This window comes from Podarcis vaucheri (assembly GCF_965113315.1).
Source record: "Podarcis vaucheri genome assembly, chromosome: 8".
Taxonomy (NCBI): domain Eukaryota; kingdom Metazoa; phylum Chordata; class Lepidosauria; order Squamata; family Lacertidae; genus Podarcis; species Podarcis vaucheri.
Genome location: NC_138766.1, coordinates 25,641,838 through 25,664,289, shown reverse-complemented (window position 1 = coordinate 25,664,289; position 22,452 = coordinate 25,641,838). Strand labels below are relative to the sequence as shown.

The 22,452-nt window shown below is 45.4% G+C and overlaps 1 protein-coding gene and 1 long non-coding RNA gene across 3 annotated transcripts in view; one reads left to right on the top strand and one right to left on the bottom strand.

Annotated features, from left to right (window-relative positions):
* Positions 1-22,355, top strand: part of LOC309538908 — a 77,805-nt gene extending 55,450 nt beyond the window's left edge. The window contains exons 3-4 of the long non-coding RNA XR_014222486.1: positions 20,425-20,498; positions 21,721-22,355. This is a non-coding gene — a long non-coding RNA (uncharacterized lncRNA). The remainder of the gene's footprint in view (positions 1-20,424; positions 20,499-21,720) is intronic.
* CDH20 (cadherin 20) overlaps positions 17,044-22,452 on the bottom strand; it is a 153,317-nt gene continuing 147,908 nt past the window's right edge. For both annotated transcript variants that reach the window (XM_082234332.1, XM_082234331.1), the window contains exons 11-12: positions 19,461-19,712; positions 17,044-18,652 (exon numbers count right to left, since the gene is read on the bottom strand). In XM_082234332.1, the coding sequence (XP_082090458.1) occupies positions 18,153-18,652; positions 19,461-19,712 (752 nt within the window). In that variant the 3' untranslated portion in view covers positions 17,044-18,152. The remainder of the gene's footprint in view (positions 18,653-19,460; positions 19,713-22,452) is intronic.

Genomic DNA, 22,452 nt, shown 5'->3' with positions numbered 1-22,452 from the left:
GGGGGGTCATTAGCTGCTCCACCCCAGGCAGCAAAATGTCCCAGGCCAGCCCCCGCAAGAACTTCATTTACTTCAGCTGAGTGGGCAGCTTAGTGTTCAGAAAGGGATTCACGTGAGGAGCTGCCCCTCCACTAAAGTGAATGGGGACACTGATGCACAGAATGGGAGAGATCATCAGGGGGTTTGGGCTGGGTGTCCATCAATATGCGGATGATACCCAGCTCTACCTCTCTTTTAAATCAGAACCAGTGAAGGCGGTGAAGGTCCTGTGTGAGTGCATGGAGGTGGTTGGAGGTTGGATGGCGGCTAATGGATTGAGGTTGAATCCTGACAAGACAGAAGTACTGTTCTTGGGGGACAGGCGGCAGGCTGGTGTGGAGGATTCCCTGGTCCTGAATGGGGTAACTGCCTCTGAAGGAGCAGGTGCGCAGCTCCTGTTTATCAGCTCCATCTGATACACAGGCTGAGATCCTACCTGCCCACGGACTGTCTCGCCAGAGTGGTGCATGCTCTAGTTATCTCCCACTTGGACTACTGCAATGCACTCTACGTGGGGCTACCTTTGAAGGTGACCCGGAAACTGCAATTAATCCAGAATGCGGCAGCTAGACTGGTGACTGGGAGTGGCCGCTGGGACCACATAACACCGGTCCTGAAAGAGTTACATTGTTTCCCAGTCTGTTTCTGAGCACAATTCAAAGTGTTGGTGCTGACCTTTAAAGCCCTAAACAGCCTCGGCCTGGTATACCTGAAGGAGCGTCTCCACCCCCATCGTTCAGCCAGGACACTGAGGTCCAGCTCTGAGGGCCTTCTGGCGGTTCCCTCCCTGTGAGAAGTGAGGTTACAGGGAACCAGGCAGAGGACCTCCTCGGTAGTGGCAGCCTCCCTGTGGAACGCCCTCCCATCAAATGTCAAGGAAATAAACAACTATCTGACTTTTAGAAGACATCTGAAGGCAGAGTTTTTAATGTCTGACATTTTAATGTATTTTAAATCTTTTGTTGGAAGCTGCCTAGAGATGGGTGGGGTACAAATAATAATCTATTATCATTATTATTATTTATTCGAATTATTTTAGACTGAACTGCATGTCCAGATGTGCATATGTAGTTGTAGAGTACCCATTTTCTCCAGGCTTCCCTATGGGACTCAGCCATGAATTCATTGAATTGCTGTGAATAAATGTGCCTCTCAGTCTCAATTCCTCATTGGCAAAGCCGTATGATTCTAAAAAGTAGAACCAAAGTATTGTAGAGTTGGAAGGGAACCCCAAGGGTCATCTAGTCCAACCCCCTGCAATGCAGGAATCTCAGCTAAAGCATCCATGGCAGATGGCCACCCAACCTCTGCTTTAAAAAACTCCCAAGGAAGGAGAGGTCTACAACCTCCCGAGAGAGACCGTTCCACTGTCAAACATCTCTGTCAGAAAGTTCTTCCTGATGTTTAGTCGGAATCTCCTTCCTTGTAGCTTGAATCCATTGGTTCGAATCCTACCCTCCAGAGCAGAGAGTATTTTGGCATATATATAATTTACAGTTGACAAATGTTCATTTCACATCCACCATATGGCAAAATGTGTGCAGCATATGGACAGCTTGAAGGTAAAGGTTAATAAGGTGCTAAGTGGGTTGACGGAGTGATCTCTTTTTTTTCGGTGGTGTGGGAGAATCAAGTACATCATTTTGTTCCTGTGCCGAGCTTTGCCATCAAAATTTTGAGCAATGACATGGGTGTCACTGTCAGACAAATGAGAAAGGATTGCCTGAAAAACTCAGGAAAACTGTGAGTGACTCTTTCCCCTTGCTACGATCTACATAGCAGCATTGCTTCATGGCAGAGAACCCCAGTCTCTAACCTTGATTTCTGACTGTGAATCTAGCTCAGCCCTATGCCTTTTATTACTCTTCTCCCTTTGGCGATCACTCGTGGCCGAGTAAGATGGTCTTCCATGAACACGGTCTTAGCAGTGAGTCCATAAGTGACTGTGGAGGCCAGATCTGGATCCACACATCCTTCCACAGTGAGGACATAGATTTTCAGGCGGGAGTTGATCATGGTGAAGGTTTGCCAAGCGTGCCTTCCTCTTAGCATGTTTCTCTTTTTCGCCCTGAGTTCGAGTGTCTTCAAAGCCCATGACACCTTTGGTAAAGGCTGTTCTCCAATTGGAGCGCTCGCAGTCAAGTGTTTCCTGATTGTTGGTGTTTTTGACTTGAGACAGTCTTTAAACCTCTTTTGTTGACACCTTTGGTAAAGCACTCGCAAGCCAGTATTTCCCAGTTACTACCTGAGATCTGGCATTCATGGTGAAAATATAAAACTCCAGCTCCCCATTTGGAGCAAGAGCTATCCCAAGCCATCTTAGGGCTGCAGTCCAGTCTTGCTAGTTTGAAGTCTTGGAATTGTGCATCTGTTTTATGAAGAGGAGGCCAGCTCAGGCACAGAGCACATACTCACACGCAGAAGCTTTGTTTTTACAATTTGATCACAGAGGAGCTGCAATTCTCAGAGTGGTTCAGCAGCCATTCCCTCTTCACAGGGAACTCTGGAAATTGTAGCTCTGTGAGGGTAATTCTAACAACTCAACAACAACAATTTATTTATACCCTGCCCATCTGGCTGGGTTTCCCCTGCCGCTCAAGCATCAAACATTTAAAACTTCCCTAAACAGGGCTGCCTTCAGATGTCTTCTAAAAGTCAGGTAGTTGTTTATTTCCTTGACATCTGATGGGAGGGCGTTCCACAGGGCGGGTGCCACTACCAAGAAGGCCCTCTGCCTGGTTCCCTGTAACCTCACTTCTCACAGTGAGGGAACCGTTAGAAGGCCGTCGGAGCTGGACCTCAGTGTCTGGGCAGAACGATAGGGGGGGGAGATGCTCCTTCAGGTACCCTCAAGTATCCTTCCTTAGCAAAATGCAGTTCCCAGGAATAAATATTTTACAATAAAAATTGTAAAATAAAATACAGTGGTACCTCTGGATGCAAACGGGATCCGTTCTGGAGCCCTGTTCACATCCTGAAGTGAACATAAGATGTGACTGTGCATTTCGCCACTTCTGCACATGTGTGTGATGTCATTTTGAGTGTCTGCTCATGCGAGCGGCGAAACCGAAAGCAATGTGCTCCGTTACTTCCGGGTTGCCACGGAGCGCAACCCGAAAATATTTAAGCTGAAGTGTATTCATCCCGAGGTATGATTGTAAAAAAATAAAACAAACATATATTTTGAGAGAGTACATCTAGAAAAGTGTTTTTTGAGGGAAAATAATTAAAATTTTGTGTTTAGACAGATAACACGTTTATTTAGATGTTAACCCTTTCATGCACACATGTGAGAGTCAGTAACTGTATATTACAACACTCCGTTCGCTATCAAGACTGTATGGGTGGTTGGGGAATGTACTTTCATGCTCTCCCACATGTGCAATTTACGCTAAGAAATTACTCAGTTTAGGGAGTGTAAATGGAGTGTGTTGTAATTTGTATATGCATGAATGAAGGTGTGCAGGAATGTATATATGAGCGTTGGCGCCACTTATATTCCCAAGCCAGATGTGCATACATAAAATGATAAATATGCCATTTTATTTCTACCTATATTTAAATGCTCTTTCTTCTCTTAATCCTTTGTATGAGATAATCCGTTGCATCCCCTGGGCACTTATTCATCAAAGCAACTTTAAACTTCTTCTTCAAGATCAAATGGGCTCTTTAATCCATCTGCCCACAGCTCAGTGTGCTATAGAAATTAATCAAAAGTATCAGTTAACATCTGCAGCACGCTTCTTCCTCTGAAGCACTGTAACATTGTTGTCGCCAGTAATTCTCCAAAGGATAGGGAAAAGAAGAAGGAAAGGGGTGGGTGGGTAAATCTTCTGATGCCTTTGGCCACCTTTAGCCATTATAATTGGTCAACTTCTTCTGAACAATTTACAGTATATCTAGCTAATTCTTGATGTTTACTTCTCTTTTACAAAGGTTAAAATTTGAGTAGGGGAATCAATTGAGTGGGGGGGGGGGGAGAGAATCAATTGACTGTTGAAATAAAATGTTTCTTCTCTAGCACGGTGAATTGTCAGTTCTGTTGCTACCCTCAATGGCGGCCTCATTTCCAGTCACAGTTTCCAGAGTCTCAGATGGAAGCAGGAGCTGCTTCCTTTGAAATTTAAGGGACATCATTTAAGGGACATCCATCAATAAGGGACAGCAGCGGGACATGTTGCTGGAATAAGGGACTGTCCCTTCAAATAAGGGACACTTGACAGCTATGTGTATTAGCGGTGACCTCCCCAGGGTGCATGCCTGGGAAGTGTGTATGGAGGTCCTGTGCTGCCCGAATGACAAGACCCCCCTCTTGGTTTCACTGATGTGGTCCAAAGGAAAGCAGAGTGATACATTTGGCACCAGCTTGGCTTCAGGAGTTGCCGGAAAGAGGCGTACAAGACACCATCCATCCATCTTAGGGGGCTCTACTTCCAGATTTGTGTAGGGTTTACTCCTTAGGCGTTTCTTGTCCCGAAGGTGCCCCACAAGGCAGCGGGTAAAAATGTTTATTAGTGTAGATATAAATCAGATAAATGCACCTTCTGTACAAAAAGCAATGAAAATTAAAATAAAATTAAACACCTCCTTAGATTTAGCTTGCTCGGATGATGTCAGATAATAGCCAGGTATTGAAAGCGTTATTTATTGGAACAATGTAAGCACCAGAGATAATTTTTCTAACTGCAGTAGCTGTAGCTTTCTAGAATCTAGAGGATCCAGTCCTATCCAGAAGGTGTACAAAGCCACATGGGACTCTTCTCCCCACACAGATACAATGGGCTGAATGGTAGTCTTGGCATTCTGAGCATGTGCAACTTGTGGCATGCCACATTTTGTTTACAGACTTTCTGGCCCCATGAAAGAGTTCCAGGACATAAGGGTGAAAAGAACGTGCAGAGTATTGACGTCCCTTTGTGATGGTGATGTTTTTCTTGCGTTTATTGTGATCTGGTGCCCTGTGCTCTTGTAGAAGCTACACTCCTTCAGAGGTGGGAGATTGTAGCCACAACCGCCACTGACCCTGCCGTACACTCTCCCCAAGCGCTTTTGCCTGGCTGGACTGTGCCCTTGAATTATGATCATGCTTATCGTTTGGCTGGATGGAGGATGGAGTAATGTGAAGCAGAGTGGGACATTCGTGTGTAGAAAACTTGTGACTTTTATGAGGCTAGAACATAGCCTGTCTGTACAAAGGGAGGAGTCACAACTGTTGCTCCTCCCACTTGGCTTTCTGGCCCCTCCCACCATTGGGAATAAGCCTCCAGATACTTGTCCACAAAGGGATATGGCCTTTGGAGTGAAAAAGGGTCCCCCACCCCTGATTTATCATCTTGGAGGCACACCCATGCGTTGTTCTTCCCATTCGCAGCTGTTCACCTTAATCACGCTGCCACCAGCTTAACCAAATGGTTAGACTTGATTTAAAGCAACACCCAGCGATGCTGCAACTGCAGCTTTAGATGGAACATAATGAGAACGAGCCATAATGAGCAAATATTTATGTCAATCATGTGGTGCCTCAAAACAATTTCACAATATCCACCTCACTTCCAATTACTTATACAGCCGAGATGTAACGACGATTGAGTAGCTTCTTGTTATAGGGTAATGATCTGCCGATGTCAAAATAGCATTCGCGGAAATTACTTGTGTTGCGCCAAGTGATTAATGAGATAGGCATAGCCCGTTTCCTCCACTGAATGTTAATGGGTGCATGAGAATTTTCCCACAGTGTCATTATTGGAAAGCTGGATTCTGGTGGGCTTTTTTGTACAGGTCATTTTGCATCACAGCCAATCCGATGCCACGTCCATTCATTAGGACACTGTAGCTGTCTGCTGCTTAACTTTTCTTTCCTCGGCCTGCAAAGATATAGAGTCTGGATAAAATGCTTCTTAAACCTTGTGTCCGCCAGTAAGTCGTTCGGCACAATCAGGCTGCATTTTGCAGAAGTGCTGATCCAAGCCTGGCGAAGGCAAGATAAGAAGACGCAACCCAGAATGTGAAGTAAGCAAGCAAGTTAATGACACCTGCTAAACAGTCCCAGGTGTTCCTTAAAGCAATGATGGTAAAAGTGCTTTTGAAAGGTTCATGTCATCATCATCATCATCATCATCATCATCATTCATGTCATCATCATCATCATCATCATCATCATTATTATTATTATTAGAATTATTATTATTGCCCCAGCCACTCTAGGCGGCTTCCGACATATATAAAAACATATTAAAATGTTACACATTAAAAGGCTTCCCTATCCAGGGCTGCCTTCATATGTCTTCCAAAGGTTGTTACTCATCTCCTTGACATCTGATGGGAGGGCAATCCACAGGGCTGGCGCCACTACCGAGAAGGCCCTCTGCCTGGTTTCTTGTAGCTTCACTTCTCTCAGTGAGGGAACCGCCAGAAGCCTTTGGAGCTGGATCTGTGTCTGGGCTGAACGATGGGGGTGGAGGCGCTCCTTCCAGTGGATTTACTCTGAGTAGGACTAACATTGGGTACAACCCATGGCCACTGACCCTTTAGCCCAAGCAGGATTCGGATGTGTCAGGCATTCAGAGGTTGTTGTAAGGGCCCTAGATGGTTAGGGGCATATGCTGGCTGAGTCCCCATGTATGCCCTCACCTCTTTCCCCAGTGAAGGGGAATTCTAACTACATTCAGTTGGATGTGGTTGGAATCCTCCAGGTGATCAGGAGTTCTACACAATCGGGGGGGGGGGGGATCCTAACTGCATTGAACTGAATCCTCCACCAGACCTTTGCAACAATGGATGAAGGTTGAGAATGGAGGGGGCTGAAGTTTTTTGGGGGTGGGCACATGTCCCATACAAAGAATCTCACTCCAGCAATGCTTCTTTCCCCTTAAATGCATGAAATTAGCCCGGAAAAACACACAAAGGGTCCATGCATTTGCTTTACGCCTAAGAGAGGCAAGAGACAAAAGTCTACTGAGAGTTAGTAGTTGAGATGGCTGAGATGTTCATCATCATAATGTCCCACCATGAAGCAAAGATGGGAGAAGGCTGTTGCCTTCTCAACCTCCTTCTTGGCTTCCCACTGTGAAGAACAGAATGGTGAACTAGATGGACCTTCAACGTAACCCAACAGGACTCTGAGGATGTCTGAGGCATAAGACTTTCTTGAATAATCAGCAGATCAATTCAACACCAATCCTAAATGTCCTCAGTTGCTATGTATCATAGCTGCTGTGAAACCTGCTTGAATGTGTCACAACCCTTATCTGCTGCTAATAAACATATAAATACAGTGGTACCTCGGGTTAAGTACTTAATTCATTCCAGCGGTCCGTTCTTAACCTGAAACTGTTCTTAACCTGAAGCACCACTTTAGCTAATGGGGCCTCCCACTGCCGCCGTGCTTCCAGAGCACGATTTCTGTTCTCATCCTGAAGCAAAGTTCTTAACCCGAGGTACTATTTCTGGGTTAGTGGAGTCTGTAACCTGAAGCATATGTAACCTGAGGTACCACTGTAATGCTAAAAGATTCTCATTTGTGGCTTTGTTGAGTGATGTTATATGTAGTCCCAGTGTTGTTTTCCGATCTCCGAAAAGTTTTCCAATGTTTGTCCACGAAGTTGAGGCTTCATTGTATGAATTCCAGACAACCTGTTCCTTGTTTCTTTGTGGGGAGACCAGATGATGTTGACCACTTACGGAGCATTCTGATTGGTTTGTGGGGGAGGTTAGATGACGTTTCATCAAAGCAAGAGTTCCCTTGTGTTTCCCAGCACATTTCCCCATCACTTTCCTTACTGCAAAAAGTCTGATCTCTTTAGGAGGCGGGTTTATTTTTCAGGACCTCCCAATCAACTGTAGTTGTGGCAACCTGAATTTGCAGGTGTGTGATCAAATCCCATCTGAAAAATAATGACAGTCTGGAAGCACCCAGTCTCTCTGCATTTTCTTTATCCCCCAGAGTAGCATGAAAATGTGTTACTGAACCAGCCAGATGGTCACTGAAACCAGATGAAGTATTTTTTGCAAGCATGTTGTTCCCGTACCCAGTTCTGTTACTACTCAGCTTATATATACACTTAACTTCTTTAAATGAACTTTTCCCCTTCATGGGTTGAGAGGCACATTATACAGCTGTGTCTCTTTTAATTACAAATGCCATTTTTTAAAAAAATAAAAAAAATTACTCTCCAGTGCCCTAGCAAGCAGGAAAACAGCAGGTGAAGCCACATTTGCTGTGACTGCATGACTCAAATTAGTCTTTTGGGGTAAATGGATATAAAGCAATTAAGGTTGTGGCTGTAGCAGCAATGCACGTGTGCCAAGAAAACTCTTTGTGAAACAGATACTGATGAGGAGAAAAAGGTGGAAGGTTTGCAGATACTCTGGCCATTATTCCATCTAGCTCAATATTGTGGCTCTCCAGGATTCCAGACAGGACTCTTTGCTATCTGTGGTTGGAGATGTCAGAGATTGAGACTTCCTAAGTGTAAGGCTCAGTGCGAGAGCATCTACCTTGCATATGGAGGGGCCAAAGTTCAATTCCTGGCATCTCCAATCTGTCCCAGTCTGAAACCTTAGAGCAGGGGTCAGCAAATTTTTCCAGCAGGGGGCCGGTCCACTGTCCCTCAGATCTTGTGGGGGGCCGGACTATATTTTGAAAAAATATATATGAACAAATCCCTATGCCCCACAAATAACCCAGAGATGCATTTTAAATAAAAGCACACATTCTACTCCTGTAAAAACACCAGGCAGGCCCCACAAATAACCCAGAGATGTATTTTAAATAAAAGGACACATTCTACTCATGTGAAAACATGCTGATTCCTGGACTGTCCACAGGCCAGATGTAGAAGGCGATTGGGCCAGATCCGGGCCCCAGGCCTTAGTTTGCCTACCCATGCATTAGAGAGATGCTGCCACTCACTCAGAAGCCAATGTTTCTGCCAGCGAATGGTTCCATTGTCTCCTTGTCTTTATGTAGTACGATTTTGTTGAGTTAAGGAATGACTAGTGATAGTGGTTGGTGATCGGGTGGGAGATATTGGAAGAAGAGGATTTGGATTTGGATTTGGATTTGATATCCTGCTTTATCACCACCCTAAGGAGTCTCAAAGCAGCTAACAACTTCCTTTCCCTTCCTCCCCCACAACAAACACTCTGTGAGGTGTGTGGGGCTGAGAGACTTCAGAGAAGTGTGACTGGCCCAAGGTTACCCAGCAGCTGCATGTGGAGGAGCGGGGAAGCGAACCCGGTTCACCAGATCACAAGTCCGCTGCTTTTAACCACTGCACCACACTGGTGATCGAGTGGGTGGTGTGTTTATGGTGGAAGTGTGGGAATAGAATGGGATGTGTGCTATTGAATGATAGCCTGGAAAGCTCAGTGGGTTAGAGCGTGGTGCTGATGGCTCCAAGGTTGCAGGTTCGGTCCCTGTATGGGACAGCTGCATATTCCTGCATTGCAGAGGGTTGGACTTTGATCATCCTCAGGGTCCCTTCCAACTCTATGATTCTACAATTCTATGAGTTGCGGGTACAGTCATACCTTGGTTCTTGAACGAAATCCGTTCCGGAAGTCCGTTCGACCTCCAAAAACATTTGAAAACCAAGGTGTGGTTTCTGATTGGCTGCAGGAGCTTCCTGCACTCAATCAGAAGTGCGGAAGCTGCGTCGGACATTCGGTTTCCAAAAAACGTTTGCAAACCAGAATACTCACTTTCGGGTTTGTGGTGTTCGGGAGCCAAAACGTTTGAGTCGCAAGGCGTTCGAGACCCAAGGTACGACTATATTGTATTGTGCAGATATAAGGCGGCATTTGGATGCGACGTGTGTATTAGTTAGTGGGGCAACTCTTGCATTTTGTGGGCAGGATGTGGAATCACTGGCCCTAAACATGTTTCACAATGTGCTGCTATGTTTTCGTTTTGGGAGATTGTATTGCATTGCATTGTAGTTTCACAGTTCCATGATTGTATTTGTTTTTCATTGTTGTATTTGTTTGTTTTTGGTGAACTGCTTCGAGACTATATTAAGTATTACGCAGAATATATGAATATATTAAATAAGCAAACATCCTATGCATATTTACTCAGAGGTCGGTCCCACTACGTCCAAAGGCTTTTACTCCCTAGTAAGCTCGCTTAAGAATGCAGTCTTAGGCTGTAACCCAGTGTACACTTCCCTGAATGTAAGTCCAGTTAAACTTAGTGAAATATTTCTAAGTATGCATGCATGAGCTTGAGCTACATATCATTTCCTAAACCTTCTCCTGCCCGTGATGCAAAATAAGTGTTTTAGATTCTTCTTGCTTTTACTATCTGTTGTTTTATTAAATTGTGACTTGGGAAATCTATTTTGGCAAGGAGTTTCACTTTTTGTGTACTTTCAGATCTGCCTTGAATGCTCTTGCATGTTAATGCGTTGGGCAGGCTACGCTTGAATTCTACACACATCTCAAAAAGAATGTAGTCAATATGGTCAGTCTGCAATTGCACCACTGGGTGGCACTGTGGTTCAGCAAAAAAACCCCACGATATTGAAGTTCACGGAGGCAGCGTTTTGAAACAGACTGAAATACACCTTGCATGTTGTGAGACCAATCTACTTGTACTTTATATGAACCACCCGCTTCAGTTCTGTACTCATGTGGGGTTGCCAAAGGGGATGTGGTGGCAGAAAACAGATGTGTGTGGAGTTAGGTCCAGATGAAAAGGAGCAAGGGAAATAGGGGCACTTCAGCCCCTTAGATTTTGGATGATGGATTCAGCATCATCAAAAAGTTTTCTTATGTAGCCTAAAAGTGCTATTCAGTATCCTGAGTGACTGTAGCTGCTGAAAATGGTCTGTTGGTGGCTCAGTTCTTATGTAATGATGGGATGCGGGTGGCGCTGTAGTCTAAACCACTGAGCCTCTTGGGCTTGCCGATCAGAAGGTTGGCGGTTCAAATCCACACGGCGGGGTGAGCTTCCGTTGCTCTGTCCCAGTTCCTGCCAACGTAGCAGTTCAAAAGCACACCAGTGCAAGTAGATAAACAGGTACAGCTGCAGCAGGAAGATAAATTGTAGAGTTGGAAGGGGCCATGAGCATCGTCTAGTTCAGCCCCCTGCAATGCAGGGATCTTTTGCCCAATGTGGAACTTGAACCCACTACCTTGAGATCAAGAGTTTAAGTTAGGAATGTGATATCCAAAAAGGCCAAGCATTTATTTCATCGAAATCACTTAAACACACACATCTTTTGGTGTGAAGTGGATAATTTTCCTTGCCCATTTCCCTCCCACAATGCAGGCCACAACCCATAGATCCAGGACAATCAGTCTCATCCAGAAATGTCTGCAGTTGGTTCCATCGCAATCAGTTTCTGCAGGAAGGCAGTGTTTATGACAGGGCAATAATTGTTGCAATCCATTGAGTCTAGGGCTGGCTTTTTCAGTCGTGGCTGCACTACTGCCTGCTTGCTTAATGCAAGGAAGCATTTGCAGTTCCCTGGAAACGCCTGATCAACCTTCCCTGGCTCAATTTCACCAGCTGTGATGGCTGGGATCAAGAGGCCATGGTTGTCGATGCAACGCTCATTGGTGTCTGTACACCTGCCAATGCCTGCTTTGGTGCCCACAGAGGCCTTCCTCCTGTCCATTATACCTGTAGAAATGTGACTTTCAGCTCTTTGTATAGCTCATACTCAGCTTTGGCTGGACACCAGGACTATTAGATATCAATTGTAATCGGATGCCACCCTTTCCTTCTGTTATGGTTGCCACACAGACTGCACAAGGAGCGGAGAGGGACCTTAGTCTTCGCTGAGCAAGTAGTGGTAGATCGAGTATGTGAAGGATTTTGGGCTGGGGGGGGGGCATGAGAGAGAAATCTGGAAATGAAGCCCCCCGCATCCAGCCTACTTGGTGCCCTCATCTGTGGCAGCAGATATGTCTTTGAGTGACCTTTTGAATCAGATTGAAGTGGGCTTTTAAAAAAATTGGAAGAAGGGGGGGCTGAGGAACTGATGGGAGAGATTCCCCCCCAAGTCCATCTGCCTTTACAGAAGCCACTTCTCCTGGCTGAGAGGGAACAGTTAACTCTTCCTGCCTGTTTTGAGGACAGGGGCTTATAGCAGAACGCATAAACCCCTCCTTTTGAAGCACCTATCACCACTTTCTCTATTTGTCTGTCTGTCTGTCTGTCTGTCCGTCTGTCATCTAATGGCTTCACAGTAAAAATGATGCTGCCTTTCTTCTTCTTATAATCTATTTATGAGGTCCTTTGTTTATTTGAGGATGCCTCTGGGAGGAGCTGTTCTCCTGATTTCTTTTTGATCCTCTGATGGTACTGCTACTGTCTGGAGCAGTTTTGGAATAACGAAATACGTTTCCAGTGCCTCTTGCTAAGAAGTTAAATACAACCATACAATGATACAACCAGGTTTGAGAGGGTAGCATGCTGTAGTTACTATACAATAAAAGCAGTTGGCTAATTCCCCCTCTATAGTAATATATTTGTGAATATTTTGTTGCACAGATTCCATGCATATGTTCCCAGAATTCTACTGCAGGAATCGCAGAACGTTTCTCATAAACAGTAGGATAAATTGCAGTAGCTTGGAACCAGAATGGGCTAATGAGAAACAAGATGGAGGTGTTAGCGATTTTGGGGGAACTCCAGGGTTTTAAAAAGTGCAACGTACAACCCAAGGGGAAACCTCTCAAAAAAACTTGATTGAGGATTAGCAGGTTCAATAGCCACATACTGTAATAGCATGTCTGTTGGGAATTGGGGGGTGGGACACACATAGAACTCTTTGGGGTGATAGCTGAATGGACAATGTTGGAGGAAATCAAGGCTGGCTGGAACCCTGAGCAAGAGCTTCCTCTGCTAGGTGGTGAGCATATGCTGCAACATTTTATTGCAGACCTAGTCATGGGATTTCAGTGGGAGATGCTGGAATGTTTGGAAATGTTTTTGGCTTGGGGACGCCCAAGAGTGAAAAGAATTTATGAAGCCCTTGCATACTCAATGGACAGGGGCTAGGGGTGTTCTGACAGTACCTCGGGGTACTGTACCTCGGGTTACATAGACTTCAGGTTACAGACTCCGCTAACCCAGAAATAGTACCTCGGGTTAAGAACTTTGCTTCAGGATGAGAACAAAAATCGTGCTCTGGCGGCGCAGCGGCAGCAGGAGGCCCCATTAGCTAAAGTGGTGCTTCAGGTTAAGAACAGTTTCAGGTTAAGAACGGACCTCTGGAACGAATTAGGTTCTTAACCTGAGGTACCACTGTAGTGTCTTTGCACGTGGATCAGAGTTATGGGCTGGATCTAGACACACACACACACACACACACACACACACACACACGTTTCAGGAAAACACGTTGTAAACCTCATAATGGGAAATCATGTTGGTGAAAAACTCCACAGCGCCATCTGGTGACACGGTGTTATAACGCATTTAAATGCATTTTCTTTACTGATGTAGCTGACTCCATAGTCCAAATCATAGTATGGTCACTTATGATTTAGAGGTTCCGGAGGGAAAACCCCACCCCTACCATTGCTAATCATGGTGGAGGAAGCAGAGTAGCTCATTCAGGTGAAGGAAAACTCTGGTCCTAAACCTCCGCTGCCTTGTGGGATATATTTGGGAGAAGAAAAGCCTAAGGAGTAAACCCTACACCAGGCACCCCCAAACTTGGCCCTCCAGATGTTTTGGGACTACAATTCCCACCATCCCTGACCACTGGTCCAGTTAGCTAGGGGTGATGGGAGTTGCAGCCCCAAAACATCTGGAGGGCCGAGTTTGGTGGTGCCTGCCCTACACAAATCTGGAGTGGAGTCCCTAAGACAGTTGGATGACACCTTGAACACCTCCTTACGGCAACTCCTACAGCCCAGCTGGTGACAAACGTCTTGCTCTGATTTACTCTGGACCATGTCAGTGAGGCTGAGAGAAGGGTCTTGTCATCTGGGCAGCCCACAGTAGCGTAGCGTGGGGGGTGCAGGGGGGGCTGGCCGCACCGGGCGCAACATCTGGGGGTTAGGGTTAGGGGGCGCAAATCCACGGGTTAGGGGGCACAAATTACTTGCCTTGCCCCGGGTGCTGACAACCCACGCTACGCCACTGGCAGCCCAGGCCTTCCATACACATTGCCCGGGCTTGTGCCCTGGGGAGGTCATGCTGGTGTTGCAGCCGTTTGACTTCACCCCCAGAGGCACACTCCATTGTCTCTTGAGACAGATGGGTGCCAAAAACAACAAGCAGAATCAGCTAGCAGTTAGGCAAGTCAGAGCTATCACTGTGCAACAGCGCTTTGCAACCCCTTCCAACCAGAAGTACCCCCAACGAAGAGAGTTATTTTGAGTTGCATTCCTTTTACCATCCCTGATTAGAACAACATCTGTGAGTGCCTTAAGAAGAAGAGCTTATGAAACAGAAGTATCAGACAGCGAATAGAGAATTTGCAGCGCCAGGAGTCTTGAAGCAATTAAGAATATACAACTGCCGCTTTAGCTCCCACTTGGAATATTTTATAATAGCTGTGTTTTCTTCAGCCCCTCTCCCCAATTTCGAGTTGCATAGGAAATGGCAGTGTGCAAAATACTGCAAATTGCTATGCTTCTGTACTCAAACATAGTTTCTAGCAGAGGGGAAAATCCTTGTCTGACCTTTGTGTGGTTGCGATTCATTTCCTTAGGGCAAACATCTGTTTGGTAGCAGTTGCTGCCTTTGAATATACTGATGCGACAGTGTTCTAAAAAAACAACAAAAACCCCCACACAAAATAAATGGCACACTCATCGTTGCAGTAACTGCAATAACTGAGTCTAGTGAGCCAGAATCTTGGATAGTGTAAAAACAGGCATATTGTCAATACTGTGTGACATCAAATGGTCGTTCCTCTGCAGCGTTTTGTAGAGGGATAGGGCATAGGCAACGGTCTTCTCTCAAGGCCGTGTAAGACTTTTGACAGATCTCATGATGACAAGCGGAGGGGCAGATTGCAACGGCCTTTGGAGTTTCACTCCCTCTGTAATATTAGCCCCATTCAGGCCTTTAGCCTGATCCTTAGGGGTCTGGGAATGTATATACTGCCCCCATCTTACTTCCTGCCATGCACAACATCCATGTGTTTCTTATTAAGGTGCAAAAGGAGCTTCTATGCATGCTTACCTGGGTGTGTAACATTACTGCAGTCAAACCAGTAATTCATGTTTTGCCAGATAGGCACACGGAGGGGCTGAGGCTCACAGAGCCTTCCTGTAAATTTCCTAGAAATAACTTTGGAGATCACTTCCTTTGTCTTCCTTGGCCGGAAGCTGTAACACTACATAATTCCTGCCTGCCTGGGACTCCTCCCCTTCCTTCATCATGCTTCCAAGGTGATCACATGTGCATCTCTGAGCCCTGCAGCTCAGACACCTTTTTTGAACGTTCTGTTACTTAAAGGTAAAGGGACCCCTGACCATTAGGTCCAGTTGTGGCTGACTCTGGGGTTGCGGCGCTCATCTCGCTTTATTGGCCGAGGGAGCCGGTGTACAGCTTCTGGGTCATGTGGCCAGCATGACTAAGCCGTTTTTGGCGAACCAGAGCAGTGCACGTTTACCTTCCCGCCGGAGTGGTACCTGTTTTTCTACTTGCACTTTGACATGCTTTCGAACTGCTAGGTTGGCAGGAGCAGGGACCGAGCAATGGGAGCTCACCCCGTCACAGGGATTCGAACCGCCGACCTTCTGATCAGCAAGTCCTAGGCGCTGTGGTTTAACCCACCACGCCACCTGCGTCCCTTTTGTTACTTACCTGATCGTTTTAAACCTGCCTTAATTTTGCTACTGTAACTGCTGCTTCAAGACCCTAGATTATATAAGCAAGCACTACTTTAGTTGCTTCGTAAAACGACGTGTGTGTGATTATTGTTTTTAAGCGGGGGAAAAGGAGTAATACTAGGAAAATCCAGTCTGCCTTAAAGCATCCTGGATTATTGTTTGAAGGTTAAATCAACCTTGTCTCAGCTTCTGAGTTTAAGCTGCCAAGGATGGTACTCACAAATGTGACTGAGGAAGAATAACATCCTCTCCCTAGTGCCTAAATCCATTCCTACAGTGGGGACATTGAAAGTGAGGCTTGTAGGTGTCGCCCTGCACCTCTGAACTCTTTTAACCATTGTGTGTTCAGGCTAATGCCCCAAGACAGCTTCTGACTTGGGCAAACTAGGCCAGAGGAAGTGTGAAGCAGCTGTTCTTCCTATTCCCTACCCACCTTTGCAGTGGCATGATTCAGACACCAGCTTATCACCACCGTAAGAGGAGGTTGTGGAGGCTTCCTTTGTAGCAGAAGTAGCAGCTTTGATGAGGGAGTTGTTGTTGAAGACATTTGCTAGGAGAGAAAGAGTTGTACTTGCCCTCAGTGACCCCAAGGTCACCTCAGTGTCTCCTTCTTTGGAGGTCTTTAAGCAGAGGCTTGACAACCATATGTCAGGAGTGCTCTGATGGTGTTTCCTGCTTGGCAGGGGGTTGGACTCGATGGCCCTTGTGGTCTCTTCCAACTCTATGATTCTAAGGCCTCTCAGCCTTCTGGTCAGCTGCTATTTGACATTGTCAAAAAACTGTCATGTTAATTGTGTCCACACTCCGATTTTATATCACCTGAGGCTGACCCTTTCGTTAGACAAACGGAGGTAATTGCTTTAGGCGGTTGGGGCTCATGGGGGCAAATTAGCACCCTGCTCTATCTACCTAGCTCCCCATTGACTTGGTTGTGATGCCATCGCTGCCCAGCTCTTGTAGGGCTCTCTAGGCAGGTGTTTATTGTTGGGAGGAAGCACGTGGAACTGAAGGGAAGTGCTGTTTTAGACCTGTGTTTCACATACGGCATTCACCTATGCCACCTTTTGAAAGTGTGGATTGCGTAAGCGTTTTGTGACATTGCATACGGGAAGGAATATGCAGGGTGAGTTGGAGCGGGCTGAGCCTTGAAGCTCTTTGGGTCTCAGACATGGTTGATAAAACATCCAAAACACCATCTTCATATATATTTTTCTTTCAGTTTAACTTTTATTAAAAGAGGTTCTAAGGTACTGTACTGTATCCAGCACATTATATTTATTACCAAAATTATTAACAAATATACAAAACTTATATATGGAATATTTATTACATCCATTTATTCCTCTATAATACTGCATTTGTTCAAGTAGGTTACCTACAGTGTAAACTTCCCTCAGTTTGATCTCGCATAGTTAGGGAAAGCCCCTCTTAACCCCATATGGTTATCATATAATTTTCTTTTATTTATTTGGCTTTCACTGGTTGTATCTGATTTTCACATTTGGCACATGGAAGAAACATCGACAGTGCAAAAAGAGGCATCTCCCCCCCTCCCCCGGTTTAATTCCGAGTCACAGTTTTTAAAAGCCGAGGAGACTCAAAATACATTAATTTGATATTAGTATTAATGCATATGACACACAGGTCAGTTGTTATTCAAGCTGAGTGCATTCAACTGCTTCCCACATCCCATCACTCAGACTCTTCTGCTGTGCAAGATTGCAAAAGCCAGGCCCCTTTTTGGGGAGCTGAAGGGCTCTTGCTGGTGACAGAAACCCCCCAGTTTCATGTTTTTTGTTCTATTGTCTTGTGCCTTCTTGAATTTGCCAGCGAGCGACCGCTTTGTAAACCGAGTTAGGAAAGGAGGGCATCCTCCACTGGGGAAGGCTTTCTGCAGACAATTTCCTCAAGAACTGAAAATTACGGGTCTTTGCACCCAGATGCAAAGAACATAATAAGCTGTCATGGTTTTTTTTTAAAAAAAAAAATCTGCAAAAGAGAATAGTGTCATTCTATTTCAGGAGTGCAGCTTTCAAGTGTAGCCATTAAAATAAAGAACCACCCAGGAAATGCTCCCACCCCACCCCTTTCCTTTTCTGTTTCTCGTCGTTTACAAATGTAGCTTAATGTAACTGAATAAAGCTGATCCAGAGAGAGCTCTTACTTATTTCCACTCCTCTTCCGCATTCTCCCTCAAGCACCATATTGCTATTTGTAGGAGGCCACCGCGCCCGTGTCCTCAATATCTGATTGAGTACAAATTCGGATGGCTGCGCCGAGTACCCGAGTAGTACTCTGCCTTCGCCTCTTTGTTACCAAAGGGCCCCGTTTCCTTCTGTGGCGCCGTACATTTCGGCCAGCTTTTTGAAGCGGGGCCCCCAGTCCGTCAGATAGTCATAGCTCTGCTCTGAGTCCGTGGACGCAGACTGCAAGGAACTGAGCGACTCGGCCACAGAGCCGTTGCCCTCAAACACGTACGTCTGGAGAGAGTCAAAGGGAGGGGCCCAGAGGTCCATGTCGGCTTCGTAGAGCTTGGCCAACACGTAGCTATGAACGCTGCTGTCCACCGTGCAGGCTTGAGGAACGTATCTGGAGAGGCTTTCGATTTCCGGCATCATGTCCTGCCTGCTCTTCAGCACCACTTGAGCCTCCCTCGGGTTCCACAGGGCCGCGATGTCAAAGGCCTCCGTGTCTTCCTCCCCACCCCCCTCGTCGTCGTACCGAACGATGTTCTCGTGGATGTTCTCATCTTCGTCGATGATATATGGCTGCTTCCGGTGCCTTCTCATGGACAAGATCAGCAGTACCAGCACTAGAGGGAGCAAGCCAGAACGCAAGACTTTTAGAGCGCAGTCAGCATCACAGTGTCCCTCAGCCAAAGCTGAAGGCCTCCACAACAGATGCTGCCCACCCTTGCCCACCGACCATTCTTGCCCTTGATGTAGCAGCAGCATCCATGGTGGCAAAGGACAAAGCAAAACCAAACAGCATGTAAGTGGCAGGACTGGGCAATATTTTAGGATGGGTGCACAGCATTAGACTTAAAGCAAGCAGTATTGAGGGATGCAGATTTTACCCTGGGGGTATCTGCTACCTCATTCTGTGCTAAATGCTAAGGGAGTGCTTGCTGCATTTACCTTCTCAGTTATTATCTAGTTCATGGAAAGGTCAGTTGAGTTTTGCAGATCGCTTCTAGTTCCAAGCAGGCATTTTTTTGAAGGTCTCATTAACACTGTGAACATAACCCAGTTTTCATGAAAAGGGAAATGTCAATTGCAGCTTGAAAAACAGGATGCCCAAAATGCCCATGGCCACTTTCAAGGCCAAACAAGTCACTTGCCACCCCATACAACGGTGAATTATCGTAGCTATTGCTTAGGGTTATGGTAGCAAAACTGTACCTGCAAGTTGCTGGAACATGCCCTAAATCAAATACAAGTCAAATCAACTAAGAATAGTACTTTACACAAAACGTTAATGAGAAAGCCTTTTTGAAAGCTTGCCTATTTTTAGAACATTGCATTTATTGGCACTGCATTCTAGTAAGCATGGTAGCCGCCTCTATTGTGCCTGAAGAACAGATGGTGTTACTCAATTTAAGAAACGGTACGTATATTTACCTAGCAAGACAAAGATGCAGGCTAGAATGGCAATAAGAGCTCCTCTACTCAGGCTGACAGGGAGCACATAGGCCTCTGCATTGCAGGACATCACAAGACCCTTGTCGTCGCAGCTGCAAACGTGAATGGTTACCGTCCCAGTGCTACTCAGCATGGGACGTCCATTATCAACTATCAGGATAGGAAGGTAAAAGATGTTCTGCTCATGCTGCCGGAAGCCTGATCTCCTGGTTAAAATCCAAGCTGTGTTGTCTAGAAGGCGGGGACAAATAAAAGATGTCAATATTGATTTGCAATGTAAAAAAAAAAATCAATTGGAGGTAGATGTTATTAAACTATTTTGCTTTGGATCCATACATTTAGAATACTAGATTTACTTTGGCCTGCTGCTGCTGCTGTGCGTACCTTGTGTGAATGTGAATGTGGGCAGAGGAGAGAAAATGAAGCATGTGACAAAATGCTAGAGAAACACACGGCTCTAAGATACTAGGATTTGCACACTGACATGCACACTAAATTCAGACCCTTTTCTCTCTTTACTATCAAACGTGTGCTTCCACTTTCTCAGACGTTGGAGGGTGTACATTTGACCGAAGTAGAGGGCTTGGGGTTGAGCTGGAGTTTAGCTAGATTTATTGTCAAAGTCTCCTGGTGGCTAAGCAGGATGAAAAGCAAACCAAGGTGGTTTCGTAGAGGTTAGCAGCATTTATCCCTTTCCATCCCTTTTATTTATTTTTTTGACAAGCTTAATGTCAGGGCAGGCATCTGGTGCACCGACCGCTATGGAAATTTCCAGGCTTGTTGACAGATTGACAATTCAAGTGCAATGCATTTGTGCCAAACCTTGTTTGCGCACGATAAGATGCCACAGTGATTTGATGCCATAAGTATTGTTTGCAAGTAACATGATGGGATAAGACATGGATGTCAGAAATCTAAGCACTCTCTCTTTTTTATGTTTCAGCACTGGATAGCGGCCATTGCAGTATTCTATCACTTAAGAGAGACAGACATTCCCCTACCGAATTGGCATGAAAAGTAGGTATCTCTAAATACTGTATATACGGAAATCTACTCTGTTGGAAAATGTTTACTTGTGCCAATTCTGTACCCATACATACACTGCCAAGACTGCTAGCAAAACAACCTGCTTTGGCATGGCCAGGTAATAACAGACACGAGTGCTGATCATATAAGTCTTGTCCAGAGAGCATAAAGTTACATCCCTTGCCAAGAGTGGTCAATAGTGGCAGTAGCTCAGCACTTGCATACACTGCTGCAGTGACACGGATCCTGACCGAAGGGAACTAGCAGTTTGGTGGCAGACGCATCACAGTGGTAATGCATGACCTGGGCGGGCAAATATACAAATGTTTTTGCGAGCTAGAATGATCGTTCTATGCATCTGAAAATTTATTTTTGTTTCTGGCAAAGTCAACCCTGGCACTATTGGTGAGGGCCAGTCAGTGTATATGCCCACTTTATAGTGATAGTTATTGAAGAGTATTTGCATTGTACAGTGCAGGGTGCAATCCTACAGGGCCTGGGAGTTCTTGAGTTCATAGAATATTTTGGACCTCTCTATGAGGGCAGAGGGGGAGGTCCTGATACCAGAGGTCCTCTCTGGTTAGCAGCAAAGGTTTCCACTGCCCTGCCTGTCCTGGGGCTGAAAATGGGGTGGCTTGGTGACAGTGTTGAAGACCAGTCTGGGGCCAGCAAGGATCTCTAGGATCCTAAATTCCTATATCAGCCTAAGAGATGGGGGACTTATTTCCCTCCTAGAGGGAGAGAATGTAGAAGGGGGGGGGAGGCACAACCCACCAAGACTTAAGAAATAGTGGGAGTTCTACCACAAACTCTCCTGCCCCGTTTTTTTGAAAAAAATAATAATTAAATTTTATTTTAATTGCTCTACTGATTATAAAGTAATAAATACCAAAGTTTCTATTTTATTCTGACATCTAGCATTTCTAAAACCAAACATTTTCCTGATTCACAGTTCTGAGATCCCCCCCCCCATTTAAAAGATGACAAGGGTTCAATGTTTAAATGAACATTTAAGTGCCACAGGTCGGGACCAATATCTGCTCTTGTGACTGATACAATGGCTGTGCTTGAAAACTGGTCTTCAAAACAAAACACAAGGAACAGCAATTCACTCATTGCTGTCACTCCAAATTACACCACTTGTTTGCTTGGTGGCAGTAGGAAGTACATCTGATGCTGAGAATTCTCCCCAAATTTCTCTCTCTCAACACAGTGCCTCAAGGTTGAAGTGAGCTTAGATCACCCAACGCTGTAGTGGTGGTTTCTTTCAACCTCATCAGCAACGCATGTTCAAAAAAAGGAAGACAAGGTCACAGTGTGTTCTAGCAAGGCAATGCCCTGGAAACTCTGACAGCTGTTTCAAAATAACTGATATAGGCAGCTTAGTGCTAGAACATGCTGATGCAAGAAGACACCTCTTACTTACTGAAGTAGATTTTCATTTTGTTATCTAAGGAGAGAAGATCTGCTAATATTCAGAATTTTTCAAAAGATTTAATATGCAGATTCCTCTGAATAATTAGATTATCCCTTTGTCCCACCGAATGCCCAGGTTTCTACAATGAACAGGACTGCATTCATATCTATCCTCTGAATTTAAGAGGCAGGGGGCCAGCCCAAGACATTTTGCTGCCTGAGGCAGAGAAGCGAGTGGTACCTTGGGTGTAGTATGCAAGGCTGGCCAAGTTGTTTTGGCACCTGAGGCAGAAAATACCAGAAATGCTTCTAAAACTCTCTAGCAGTTAAAACAAAAAACAAAACAACCATCCCCTAAATTAATTGTTAATAATTTTGTTGCCCTTTCTTGACTTCCAAATACAGCTGCCTGAGGAAGCCAACTTACTTTGCTTAATGCTTAGAGGAACCCCAAATAGAGGACCAGCTATGCTGGGGAGGGACTGGGTGAAAAGGAAGTGGAGGATCATTAGTGTACAGCAGTCACAGT